The sequence below is a fragment of the Xiphophorus hellerii genome, chromosome 5, assembly GCF_003331165.1.
Source record: "Xiphophorus hellerii strain 12219 chromosome 5, Xiphophorus_hellerii-4.1, whole genome shotgun sequence".
NCBI classification, from domain to species: domain Eukaryota; kingdom Metazoa; phylum Chordata; class Actinopteri; order Cyprinodontiformes; family Poeciliidae; genus Xiphophorus; species Xiphophorus hellerii.
This window is the reverse complement of record NC_045676.1, coordinates 4,172,048-4,185,687: the sequence shown is the minus strand read 5'-3', so window position 1 is coordinate 4,185,687 and position 13,640 is coordinate 4,172,048. Positions and strand designations below refer to the sequence as shown.

At 38.0% G+C, this 13,640-nt stretch overlaps 1 protein-coding gene across 1 annotated transcript; it reads right to left on the bottom strand.

Annotated features, from left to right (window-relative positions):
* Window positions 1-741: 741 nt before the first annotated feature.
* Window positions 742-13,116, bottom strand: mmaa (metabolism of cobalamin associated A). The gene is made up of 7 exons (XM_032562926.1): window positions 13,049-13,116; window positions 12,389-12,785; window positions 11,427-11,549; window positions 11,182-11,352; window positions 9,585-9,670; window positions 7,395-7,544; window positions 742-6,225 (listed from the first exon to the last, which is right to left on the bottom strand). Exons 2-7 carry the CDS (start codon window positions 12,780-12,782, stop codon window positions 5,938-5,940), a joined length of 1,212 nt encoding a protein of 403 aa, XP_032418817.1. The 5' UTR covers window positions 12,783-12,785; window positions 13,049-13,116; the 3' UTR covers window positions 742-5,937.
* Between the last annotated feature and the right edge of the window lie 524 nt (window positions 13,117-13,640).

The following is a 13,640-nucleotide window of genomic DNA, read 5'->3' as shown; positions in this document are numbered from 1 at the left end:
TACAGCCAGAGCGCCTGGCAGCTGTCCATACAGTGAATCATGTGTGTGTGCGTAGATGAATATGTGTGTGCACGGATGAGCTGTGGACAGGTATGACAGGCTGACCTCCACGTGTTACCAGAGAGAGTGTGTGGCCCAGTGTTACCTGTCATAACATGGGCTGCCTGGAGCCCGGAGCAGCAGCCTGACCAGGCCACTGGGCAGCCAGAAATAATAGAGACTGGCAACAGGGCAATGAGGGGTCAGATGGAGGGAGAGACAGGGACGGCGAAGAGGAGGAGGAGGAAGGGATGAGGGAATATGACAGGAGGATTCTGCATGCAGGGTTTTTACTCCTCCATGAAAAATCTCCAGACTTTTATTGGATTTATAAATTTATAGAAGACATTTTCTGGATGGACAGACGGACGAAAGAATGGATGGACAAAAAGATGGACAGATGGACTGATGGATGGATGGACGGACGGATGGATGGATGGAAAAACAGAAGGATGGATGGATATTTCTTTAATGGGATGAGGAATAAAATCTGTACATATCAACATATTTGCCTCCATCTTGTTCAGGCCTGGAAAACCTTTAATTCGTATTCCAGACTTTTTCCACCAGACTTCATGGAAATGTTTTGTTTGGACACAGAGGCAAAGGGAGGAGCAGACAAACATTTACTGCAGTGAGAATAATGAGTAAAACGAGTCAATCAAGGAACGAAGACACGCAGTTATCCTTCACAGCTAAAAATAAAATCAAGAAAATCTTTAATTTCAGTTTCAAATAACAATAATACACTCAATTTCCCACTTGAAAAAAAACCTTTCATCACTTCCCGTTTGTTTCACCACTGAAAGGCGGCCGGCGTGCCATCGCCCGCCTGCAGACGTCCAACCGTCCAAATTCACTCTGAGAAACTTGGCCGCCAATTAAAAGCTCTGGATTAAAAGTGATTGTGTTTTGTGTCCTGAGGAGGCGCTGCCCGCCATCTTGAGGGGTCTCATTAACATGTCCGCCGCGGGCCGCGCCGAGCGGGGCCACGGGCAGTTAAAAAAATAATGGAGACATTATCAGCGTTAATGTCCTGTACCTGGAGTGGAGGAGATTTTATAACCACCATTGTGATGAGCCACAGGCAGACAGTCTTGCGAAAAAAGGGGAAGGTTGGATAAAGATAACCCTTCTTCTGACCAGACCCCCTCTATGTGTGTTTTTTGATCAGCTCCTACACGTGGGGAGCCCGAGCAGCTGGATTTCATTAATTGAGTGCTGGCAGCGCTCCGCTCTGGCGGCAGGGGTGAGTCACACTGGTGGGATTGGTCTCTCTCTCCCTGATATCATCTTCCAACCATAACTACAAATAATTATTCACTCAAATCCATTACCGGGGGTCAATCAAGTTCCCCAATCTGTTCTAAAGTCCAATTACTGGCGCCAAGGCTCCATTCGCGCCTTCCTGCAGATGAAGGCCTTGCCCACAGGCGACCCAGTAAATTACACACAGCAAACAGCGGAGTGTACATGTGTGGGAGAGTGGGCCTCCTCAGGTGTGTAATAAAGCAGAGGTACATACTGGACTCCCCTGGGGCATTCTCACTGAACCATCCAGCAGACTTCACCGGGTTAAATAGAATTAGCTCCGCGCAACGAGATGCACTTTGAATACCAACTGCGGCTCCGCACTCTACAGGCTAGAGAGCACGCAGCGCGCACACTGAAGCCTGGTATTAACATCCATCTCTGCGGTTGATATAATAAGACGTGTCGCCATGAGGGTCTTCTTATGAAGAGGCAGCAGTGTGACCCATCACAGCCGCGTAATGAGCGAGGCGCTACATGTGCCGGGGAGCCGAGCTGTAGCTCACCGACGCCACTAAGGAGAGTCCTAATCCAACATTTCTTTCTTAAGATAGGAAAGCACTTTGAACTGGCTCTGTGCTGATTGATTGATTGATTGATTGATTGATTGATTGATTGATTGATTGATTGATTGATTGATGACAGGCTGTTTGCTAGGAATGGAAAATTATAAACCACTTCTGATTTCCAATTTTTGGGTATTCTACTAATTTCTGGTCTTGACTCAAAGATCAATTTTGAATCAAACACTGGGCCCCCAAAAGAGTCAGAATCAACTCATGAGATGGTAAACGATTCCCAACCAAAGTTTGAAGCCAGGCATACGGAAAAGGAATAGGGTCACTGAAAAAATAAATGAATAAAAAAATCTGAAGTTTATTCTCAGAATTACAACTTTTCCCTGTAATTCTTTTAAACTCAGAATTCTGACTTTTTCCTCATAATTTTGACTTTTTTCCCTCATAATTCTGACTTTTCTCAGAATTATGGGGTTTTTTCTCTCAGAATTCCCATGTTAAACTCAGAATTACATCTTTGATCTCAGGATTCCAACTATAATCTCAGAATTCCAACTTTTTTCTCAAAATTCAGTTTTTTTCTGAAAATTCTGACCTCTTCTCATAATTTTGACCTTTTCTCATCATTCTGATTCTCAGAGTGCCGACTCTGAATACTGACTTTTTTCCCCTCATAATTCCAGATTTCTCAAAATCCCGACCTATTTTTTATCAGAATTCTTTTTTTTTTCCCTCAGAATTCCAACTTTTTTCTCAGAAGTCCGACAATCTCAGAAGATGAAAGTCAGAATTAGTCTGATTAGATTCCCACTCCTAGTAAAAAGCCAGGCAGGTTATCTGGCTGGACGGCTGTGTGTGTGTAAGGAGGGAACGGACGACGCTTAGGTGTGAGGTGTGCAACGAGCAAAGCAGCAGGGATCAGCAGTCCATGGCCAGTTTGTCACTGCCCCCCTCCCAAATCAACCAGGTAGCAGTGCTGCTTTGACATTTCCCTCAGTGTCAGGCTTCTCCTTACGCTCTGATCTGAGCAGAAAACAACTAAACTCCAACACTGATACAACCAGCAGGAAGACAAACACAGATGTGTTTCCAGGCTACAACATGCCAGCTCTGACATTTTTAGCAGATCCAGTTTTTCAGGGTTTTCTCTCCAGACTTTGAGGCTTTGTGAGGGGAGCAGAGTTCCTAGAATGAAAACAGCACGAAGGCTCTGTTTAGATTTGTCCTACAGACTGCTGACACCGTCTTTCTAATCCTGTCCATTAAACATGAGAAACCTCATCAAAGAAGCAGTCTCTATCCCTCTGCTTACATTCAAGAGATCCAGCAAAATGCTAAACACATGTGCAGCGACTCTGTTTAGGCTAAAATGGCTGAACACGAGCCGGCAGCAGTTGATTAAATCTTTCTTAGCGAAACCGCATGGTGTTGTTTACACTGGAGATAACTATGTGTATACCTGTGTGTGTGTGGGGGTGTGTGTGTGTGTGAGAGAGAGATCTGCAGAACTCACTGTACCCTGTTGCAAAGCCAGAGCAGTCACAGTGTGTATGCGTTTGTGTCAGCATGATGGAGGAGAAGGGAGTTACTCAGACCTAATGAATCCATCTGCATTCAGGGGGCATTCTTCCTCTCGTACGCAGACGGGAGCAAACGAGCAGCGACCTGGGAGTCTGTCCAGCAGCCTGGCAAGGACGGGCACAGATAACCGAACGCACCCAATAATTTCCCCCTAAAATACACAAAGACAGGCTAAAAGCTGCCTTCTTTTACTTTGTACTGTTCAAGGAATCACTCTTTTTTTTTTTTTTCTTGGAGGAGGAGGGGAGCAGGGACTACAGTACAGCCTGTCCTCCAGGAGAGTGGCAGCTGTTGATGTCTTCACCCCCAAGTGACCTGGCACCCTGTGCAACCTCAGTGAAGAATGGATGGAGGACAGGAGGCGTTGGGAAGGGGAGGGCGGTTTGGGAGGTGTGTGTCCCGTCATTAGGGTAATGAGCCCAGAGCTGGGTGGTGTTTGGGAGACCTCTAGTGGGGGGAAAATTTCAAGGATTTTACATACAGAACCAGGTGTTGATAAATCGAGTATTCGCGCACAGCTTCATGTCTAATTCAAAAAAAAAAAAAAAAAAAGCCTAAACTAGATATTAATATTAATATCTGCATCAGTCCTGATATTGAAAAAAATTCTGGATCAGCAGATCTATTCGATAAATTCTGTACTCATCCGCTATTATTTATTTTACATTATATTCAGAATTCCTAATTTATACTTTCTGAACTATTTGTCAGTTTATTGTTTTTCTCAGTTTCAATTTATTTTACATTGGACTCACCGAACAAATTAAAGTTGTGTTGTTTTTACCCGTTTGACCAGGCTTGTGAAGCTATTGGTGTATTTAAGCATATTATACTGGTGCAGAGTTCTCTGATAAATACTTTATTGTTGTATAAATACACTTATGTCTGTATTTAATATGACTTCTCTTCATTATTCTTCGAACTAAACCAAGAAAAGTCTAAACCACACATTTCCCATTTTTATACAGTTTACATTGCCCTGTTTATTCAGGTTCAACTCAAAATTAAGTCTAGAGCTGTAGTGCAGAACCCCATCACTATATTTCTGGGTCCATCTTTTTCTCCAAAAAGTTATCTAATGAGATAAGACTTCAATCTACAGTAAGTGCAACTAAATTTACTTCTCTTAAGTGAAATGAGATGCGACTGCAAATAAAAGAAAATGTAAATACAAAATCTACGTAAATAAACAAAACGGTCAGAAAAAACTAAGAAAACAAATAGCAACGTTAAAATAATACTGTTGAAAATGAAATAACTGGTCCTTGTATAATCAAGTAAGTTAGTTATTTTTGTTTATGTTTCAGATCTAATATTTCCTACATGAGTTACTTTACGAATCCATTAATTTATTTTGATATTTATTGTCAATTTTGGCAGGATCAGTCCGCCGTAGTCTTTTATAGAGAACCTCACCCCGGTATTTTTGCCCCCAGGCAGAAGAGAAAAAGCCAAATCCCAGGAGTAAAATGCTTGCAGGTAACTTTGATCACTCCCCTTCTTTCAAATGTAAACAACGGATGAAAAGCTTCATCAATTTCTATTACAAACACTTAAATAATCGATTTAAGATTCACATTTGTCTTTTATGTAACCATTTTAATCAGGTTAAAACATCTGTAAAAGATTTTCACAATAAAACATTGTCCATAGCAGCTCCAACAGGGTCATAATTATTTATATGTGAAGCCTCTTTTTGCTTAGCTTATTGTTTAAAGATTTTTTTTGTGCTCAATTAGAAAAGGGGTGGGAGCAGAAAAGCCTCAAAATCTGGACCTTTTTCCTGAAGACTGAGAATCTTTAATGTTGTAGAGAAAACTGGACCAGCGTTGACTTTAAAACTTTATCAGATTAATTATTTAGTCACTTCTTACTCTTATTGCCATGGAGATGTAGCGATACACCTTGCCCACCACCTCTTACGTATGACAAAGTATTAGGGCCACACTAAGAAAAAATAAAATAAAATTACAAGAATAAAGTCGTAAGGGAAAAAAGTCAAAATAACACAAGCTTAAAGTTGTATTATATGAGAATAAAGTTGTAATATTTCAAAAAGTAATATTTCAAGAATGACATATTAAAGTTGTAATATAACTATTCTCGTAACACTACAACTTTATTCTCGTATTATTTTGAGTTTATTCTGAAAATATTCCAACTTAATTCTAGTTGTACGTCTTTATTCTCATATGAGTATTCTCAAAGTACTATGACTTTAATCGTTCAAAGTTATGACTATTTTCGCACAACTTAATTCTCGTAATTTTATTAATTTATTTTTCTTAGGGTGGCCTTCATATGCCATCATACTTAAGAGTAAAAATGAATCAGAATTTGGTTGTGTCTCAGAAAGGTTAAAAACACTTTTTGTGCAAATCAAAGAGTCATAGCAGTTCACTCCGTCCTGCCTTCCTTGACCACAGGGGGCGCAGCGACGATGGCCACGAGGGATTTGTTCAACTCAAACGTTCTGTTGGTCGTCATGTTACGATGACTCTGAGAAAGATTTGAGAAGCAGGTCAGCAGCCAGTCCTGGAGAAATTTCTCCCCTGGTGACCTTCTGCTCCAGGCGGGGCAGAGTCCCTCTGACGGCCGGGTGGTTCTGGAAATGCCAGAGGACGTTCTCCTGGATCAGACTCCACATCCAGACCTTCTGCTGGGCCCGCCGCCGGCCCTGCAGCTCGCCGCTGCTCAACATGGCTGCCCTGTACGCCTCCATCTTGGCCCAGACTTCTGGGATGCCCTCAAAGGTGTGGGCGGAGGCACGGACCACCTGAGGAGGGGATTTGTGAGGGGTGGGACCGGGTCACAGACGTGGATTAAAACCCTCACTCATCTGACAGGTTTGACAAAAAAAAAAAATAGTCTGAACCTCCTTTCACACATCGCCATGAAGGACTATCCAGACTTATTCAATTGTTTTACATTATTTTACATAACAAGCACACAAGTCTACATATTTAGTTGTGATTTTATGTGAAAAATACGCAGAGTAGCAAAAAATGTGAGTTACCCGAGTAACTTTTTGAAATGTTCCTTCATTTCAAAGGAGCATTTGAAATGAAGGAACATGGTACAGGATATCTTAACTGTACCATACTTTTTACTTTTACTTGAGTAATGTAAAGTATCGCTACACTTACCTGAGAAAAATTTCTTGATACTCTACCCAGAGTGAATAACTTTGCTGAATGAACAGGTTTTTTTAACCAAAAATGCACCAGAGAAAAAAACCTACAGCTTGTTAAAGTGAGACCTCTTGCTTTTATACAATCTTTGTTATTCTAATATTCATTTCTATCTGCTACGTACATTTTTCATTTACTATAAATTTCAGAAAGAAACATATCCATCTTTTTTTCGCCAAGTTTTATGCTTTTCTTTATTTTAAAAACTAAAAAACTGAAGTAAATGGAGTTCTTTAAAAATAAAAATAGTTTTCTTTTTTTAAAAGGTGTTGTAACATTTGCAGCTCTAAACGTGTTATTTAGCTGGACTGAAGGCAAATATGGCTTCTAGGATTTTAAAGGTTGCAGACCTCTGCACTACACAATTATGCAAAATATTATATTGATCTATCACATAAAAACTTTAGGGTTGTAATGTGACAAAATGTGTAAAGGTTTAAGGATATGAAAACATTTGAGATGTTTGTTGTTTCATGTAAAGCAAGACTGAATGTAGAGAAGTGAGTTAAAAATGAGAGAAGACAGCAGACTCCACTGAAGGGAAAATGTGTGGAAAAACGCTAAAATTGATGGTGACGGAAACGACGAAGCTGTTGTTTGAAAATGAAGGATTTTAGTAAGAAAGGAACAAGGTCAAGGCTGAGATGGAGCATGAAAAATACTATTATTACGTCTTTGTTATTGTCAAACCTTTCTTCCGCCCTCCAGTGTCGGCTAACATGCATGCAGCCATCGTCTCCTCACGCAGACTCACCTTGGCGTTCCAGGATTTGGTTTGTCTCCTCAGCAGTTTCAGGGCGCTGGTGTATTCGGTCTGGATCCGTCTGGCTGGCACCACCAGATCTCCATCGGACTTTGTCACCACCACCAAGTCGGCTCTCTCAATAATGCCCCTCTTGATGCCCTGGACAGAAAATTATTTGAAAATTATTTAAATAAACTCTGACAGATCTGTGCACAGACTGAAAGAAGAATGGTTTTCAGGATCGTTTAAGTTGATATAATTAACTGTTACTCTAACAAAAAGGACTTTTGCAGAATATAGGCATGGACATTAAGAATAAGTTTTCAATGTTACTCCAAAGTTTTCTGCATAACACATTTTATAATAATTAAAACTTGTATGCCATTTCTGTTAAAAATGTTATCTTTGTAGTTATAATTAGCGCTATCAGAAGCTGCTTTCTAAGAAAAACAATTTGCAGCTTTGTACAAGAAATGTTTTCTTGGCTTTTATTAACTGACAGTAAAGTTATGCCACATGATTTCATCTGAGCTCAAACTCTTTTTGTTGTTTCAAATTATTACCAACACAGCAGGTTTGAAGCAATATAAATTCAATGTTAAGAATGTTAGCTTTAAATACAGTACTGGATAAAATAAGTTTTGTGTACATAATGAAAAAGTCAATTTCCTCTCAACATTTCTTCTTCTTAGGGCAAACAGTGATTTAACTTTATATGATCTTACACAGACTATATTTACTTTTGTTACAGATGAATTTAAATATATTTTATTTAAACAGGATAGTGCATATTAATGAATGTACAGTAATGCCATAAACACAACAGTTAGCATAATGCTAATTTCATTTCCTACAGATTGCTGCATCATAAGTACACAAAGGAGCATTATCTTAGATCCTTCCTCCCAACAATAACTTTTTACAAAGATGTTATATTTGCAGTTTTACTCATTTTAAATATTTCCACTGGTATTGCATTTTTTCCGTACTATTCACTTTTCATTGCCACTCTACAGTGACACATTGAGTTTTGTTTGATAAGCAGGACTTAAGCCACAATATAACATCATAGAAAGATTTTAATAAGTTTAATCAGAAGAACGTAATGTCTGACAGTGTGAAACGCCTTCTTAAGATCTAAAAATAGCAAATATTTCCCAACAAACACTTAATGTTCTCTACAAAAAAAAAAACATGCAGTTGTTTCGGTGAAGTGGTTAGCAATTACACCAAATTGCATTAAAATTATGTAATTAAAAACATGTTTTAACTGTTTTTCTAACATTGTTTCAGTGTTAATAAATTCTTCAATCTGATTTTAAGTCTGCATCACGTTTCTGATGAAAAAACCTCTACTATAATCAAAACGAATGTCATCTCACCTTCCTGTCTAACCTCAATCACAACAATATGAATCATAATGAGCTGGCCTAATGAAGCCACTAATTATCCTAATTAATAAACTGATTAGCATATAGTTTTTGTCAGCAAAACAAACCTAGACTTCCGCAAATAAGACATCATCAACTCGTCTGTTTTGACAAAAATGTTAACTCTACAGGAGGAAAAATGCACACGCATTCTAATTTTAACAGGTTTGGTGCGAATGAAAAAGAAAAAAAAAGAATAAATCTCATTTTTTCAATTATAATTCATCAGTAAGAAAATAAATGATCAAAATCTTCTGGAAGCTGATTGATTAAATGTAAACAACCTTAAATACTTAGTTGTTGCACCTTTTCAGCATTGAAGGTAGGATAAGTCAACATCTCACATCTTGATTTGGAAAAATGTCTCCAAATCTATCAGATTATGATTATAACCTGATACATCAAGCTAAACCACTGGGAAAACTTTACTCTTCTACTGGTGAAGCTATTGCTGTGTTTAGTTGAATGTAGATATGGGCAAACATATTTTTTCTCTAATTATTGTGACATTTAGCAAATAGAAATAACTTGGTTAATTACAACTGACCTAAAACAAGAGACATTCTACGTTTAAGTCACTCACATACCATGAAATTAAAGTCAGAGATGAAATGCAGTGACATAAAATCTGTAAGAACTGTAAAAACAACTTCTGAACCCGTAGCGGTTGCTAATTGTTAGGAAAACACAAAAACAACCAAAAACCTTTTTTATACCAGATAACAGATAAATAATGTTCTGTTGTTTCAGTGTGTTGTTCCTCACCAACCTGGAGTTCATCGCCACCTGCTGGTGGGATCAGAAGCACAAACATGTCAACCATGTCTGCCACTGCAAACTCAGACTGGCCAACACCTGAAACAGCAAAAAAATGTTTCAGTCAGTAATGCAAGACCAGAACTTTAACTTTCACTGAAAAAAGTCAAAAGGTCGCACCAACACGTCATAAAAACATCTCCTACAGAGAAATTTTGTATTTTTTTTGCATTGTATACTCAGCTTCGAATGTCTTAACAGCAAATAAAGAAGTGGATAAGGAAAAAAGTTCTTCTGAGGAATTGTTTGGGTGAATCATAAATGAATATTTATGAAGTCGAACAAACTTGAGATTCCTCTCAGTGAATAAATTTTACCCTTGATATGCAAATTAGGGGCCTGGTGACCAAACAGTCCGAGTATCACTAAAGATCGAAAAGTGTGTATTAACAGTTACAAATACTTCCTGTGACTGTCACTCCTAGCTTTGTTCTGCAGCACAAGAAGAACCAAAACAACTTTCACCAAATCAGTATAACGCAAAACTATTAATTTTTGTTTGCACAATTAAATCACCCATCTGCTGGAGTATCCTTTTTACCAGGTGTTCTTTAATCTGATAAGAAAACTCTTTTCAGGCTAATAATATGAACCTATAGCCAGCTATATCATATCAGAAATTATGAAAAACATTTCTACAGGTTTTACTGAATCAAATTTAATACTTTTTAAGACCATTATCATGGAATTTAAGACCTATATCTGCACAGAAATGTAAGAACTTCGTTCAGGCAAAAATAAATTTGCCATTTACCCATGACAGACGCAAAATAAAATCTAGCTAGTTAGTTAGCGGTAGCTTAAATGGTCTCGAGTCACAACACAATAAAGACGTCTGAGTGTCTGACAGAAAAGAACCGCAAAAAATAAAATACATTGAAAATATGAGATTAAATACAAAATCTAAGACCTGTGTGTAAAGGCCAACTTACTTTTTTAATAAATTTTAATTTTAAGGGCTTAATTTTAGATAAATGAATTAAGGGATGTGCAGATACCTGGATTAAATTGAAATAGTGTTCAACATCCGCAATAAATAATCCCCAATTTTATAAATAATAATAATAATACATTTTATTTGAAAGGCGCCTTTCTGGCACTCAAGGACACCGTACACCGTGTATAATGTAATGTATTTTATTTTAGTAAAAATAAAATACATTAAAAGATGAAAAACAAAATTTTATTGTTTTTTTTTTTTAAATAATAAAATAAATATTTAAATGCAGTAACCTAGCACTCCTTTAGTGAATTTGAATTGGGTGAAGCTAAAACTGTCATTTGAGGTGTTTTGACTAAAACATATTCACAGACTAATGTGTTTTTATTTTAAATGCAAAAAGTAAATATATTTTGTACAGCTTTGGCTTAAATATTGTTATGAGTGTGTTATTCATTCAGCAAGTGGGTATATTTCAGTTAGCCATTAATCGATTTCTACATTAGTTGACGATTATTTCAATAATCGATTAATCGTTTCAGCACTAAATGAAATTACAATGACAATTACGATTCAATTTCTTATGCGGCTTTACTATAGATTGCCTTACCAACAGTCTCCACTAGAACGATGTCATATCCTGCTCCCTCACAAAGAACGATGGCCTCGTTGGTTGTCCGGGTGACGCCGCCAAGCGTCCCTGAAGCCGGCGACGGCCTGATGAAAGCGTTCATGTCTCTAGAAAGCTCAGTCATACGAGTTTTATCCCCTAGCAAAGACCCTGCAACCAGAACTCAAGTTAGTTAGAGCTTGAATTTTATTTTGAAGGACCATATTTTAACTCTTATTTGTCACCTCCTGAAGTGCAGGAGGACGGGTCAACAGCCAGCACCGCCACTTTATGTCCCAGTCCAGTTAACATTTTTCCCACCACCTCAATGAATGACGACTTCCCAGCTCCAGGAGGGCCAGATAAACCTAAACAAAAAACAAGTAGAGAATTAATCAACATTATAGTAAAGCTGTGGTATAGATCAGAACACTTTTCAGCCTGATGGAGAAACTGAGTTACATAAAACATGCCTTATTACTGTGAAATCAATACAAATAACAAAGTGCTTCATTTTATTTTAAACATAATGCTTCGGCATTAAAAGAAATTTATTTTTTGTATAAAAGGCAGAAATTCTAACATAATGACCCAGGGCAGAAAGATTAATCATGATTAATCAATTATTGAAATAATTGTCAACTAATTCAGTAATCGATTAATCGTTAACTGGAGCATAGAGACTCTTAAAGACCATTACCAATATATTCAGAGCAAAATCTTAGCATTTTTGCATTTAAGATTAAAAAACTTCTTAGTCTGTAAATGTGTTGTACACAGAACTCAAGTGTCAATATTTTAACCTCATTCAAATTCTGTAAGAAAAAAAAATCTCATATTAAGCACCTTTTGCTGTCTAATTAAGACCAAGCTTTCCAAAAGTTGATATTAAAAGATTTTATCTGCAGATGCACCCTTTTTCCAGCTCACTGAATACTTCACCAACATTTATTTGGTGGATGCTGAATGTTGCCTATAAATGTTTTATATTTGCCTATAAAAACATTTATAGGCAAATATAAATGTTTTCAAATTGAAATTTACTCCTTTTTTATGTAAGGTACATTGGTGTAATATGATATACACCATCATATTAAACTCTTTGGAATAGGAATAAACTTCCTTCATCTTTGTTGGTGTTAAGGACATTATTTCTTATTTATGTGTTGGCATGGAAAAGCATCATTGCTGCCTCTGTACCACACACCTACTCTAAAGGCCACTGGCTTTCCTCCATTTCTGCTCTCCTGCTCCCTCCTGAAGACCAGCACCTTCTGCAGCAACACCTGAGCCAGCTCCTTCTTCCTGGGATGCTGGGTCTCCACCAGCGTGATGGACTCCGCCAGGGAGGCCCTCTGTCCAGAGATTAGTCCATCATACAGTTTATCCAACAGTCTCTGTTCGGGCCCACTCAGGGCCTGGATGTGCTGGCTGACAGCAGTGCTGCTCACACTCCTGTGGATGTGGCAGCCGGAACCCGGAATAATGCTGCTGTGACCCGGGAGGTAACCTGTTAAGAATCCCTCCTGATGGAGAAGCCTATGACCAGCGAGCGGAGGACGGTAGAAGTGGCGGAGGAGACGAACAGCTAACCGTCTCATTGTCTGGAAGAAAATGAGACATGAACCACCACCTGAAAGTCTCACCAAAAACATGGTAAACATCACATTTTCTGGGCGATATTACCAAACACCGCTTAACTTTCCAAAAACAGTTGTTTTATGTTCATTAACGGCTGCGTATGCACCTCACATTTAACTAACGGTTAAAGCTCAATGCTAGCATGTGCGTTGATAAGTTAACATAAACTGTGATAGTGTTTTTTTTCTCAGATGAAATATCAATAAACACCAAAGACCGAACTTACTGTGACCTCGCACCAGCCGCTCGGAGGTGCAACACTTTACATGTCAGTCCCGTTTAATTCATTCTTTTCCGGTTTCCGGTGACGTCATTTCAATGCTCCGAAAAAAGCAAACAAATGACTTAAAAAGTATATATTTTTTAAATAATCTAACTTTCTTTTATGTTTCGTTTGTAAAAAATATTCGTTTTTTTAAATGTGTTAAATAAACAGGCAAAAATATTTAAGTCCAAGTATTTAAATGGATGCAATTCTCAATCATTACCTCTAGGTGGCAGCGGAGGAAAACGATGTGCAGCAACCAGGAGACTCCCTGACAACTTTATTCCTAAAGCGCCACATCCAAACAAAAATAACTTTTATTTGTTGTAGCAATTTACAACACTGCTTCCCAATTTTTAGAGTTCGTAAACAAATTAAGTTTTTTTAAATTATTCATTGTATTTTATTCCAATACCTTGTAAACTACTTCAAAAGATTTTGTCAGAATTCTTTTAATACTCTGCTACTAGTTAGACTCCTATTTTAATTTATTTACTGTTGAAACCAGATGTTCAGGTATACTGTCTGAAGTGAAATCTGACCAAATTTCTCG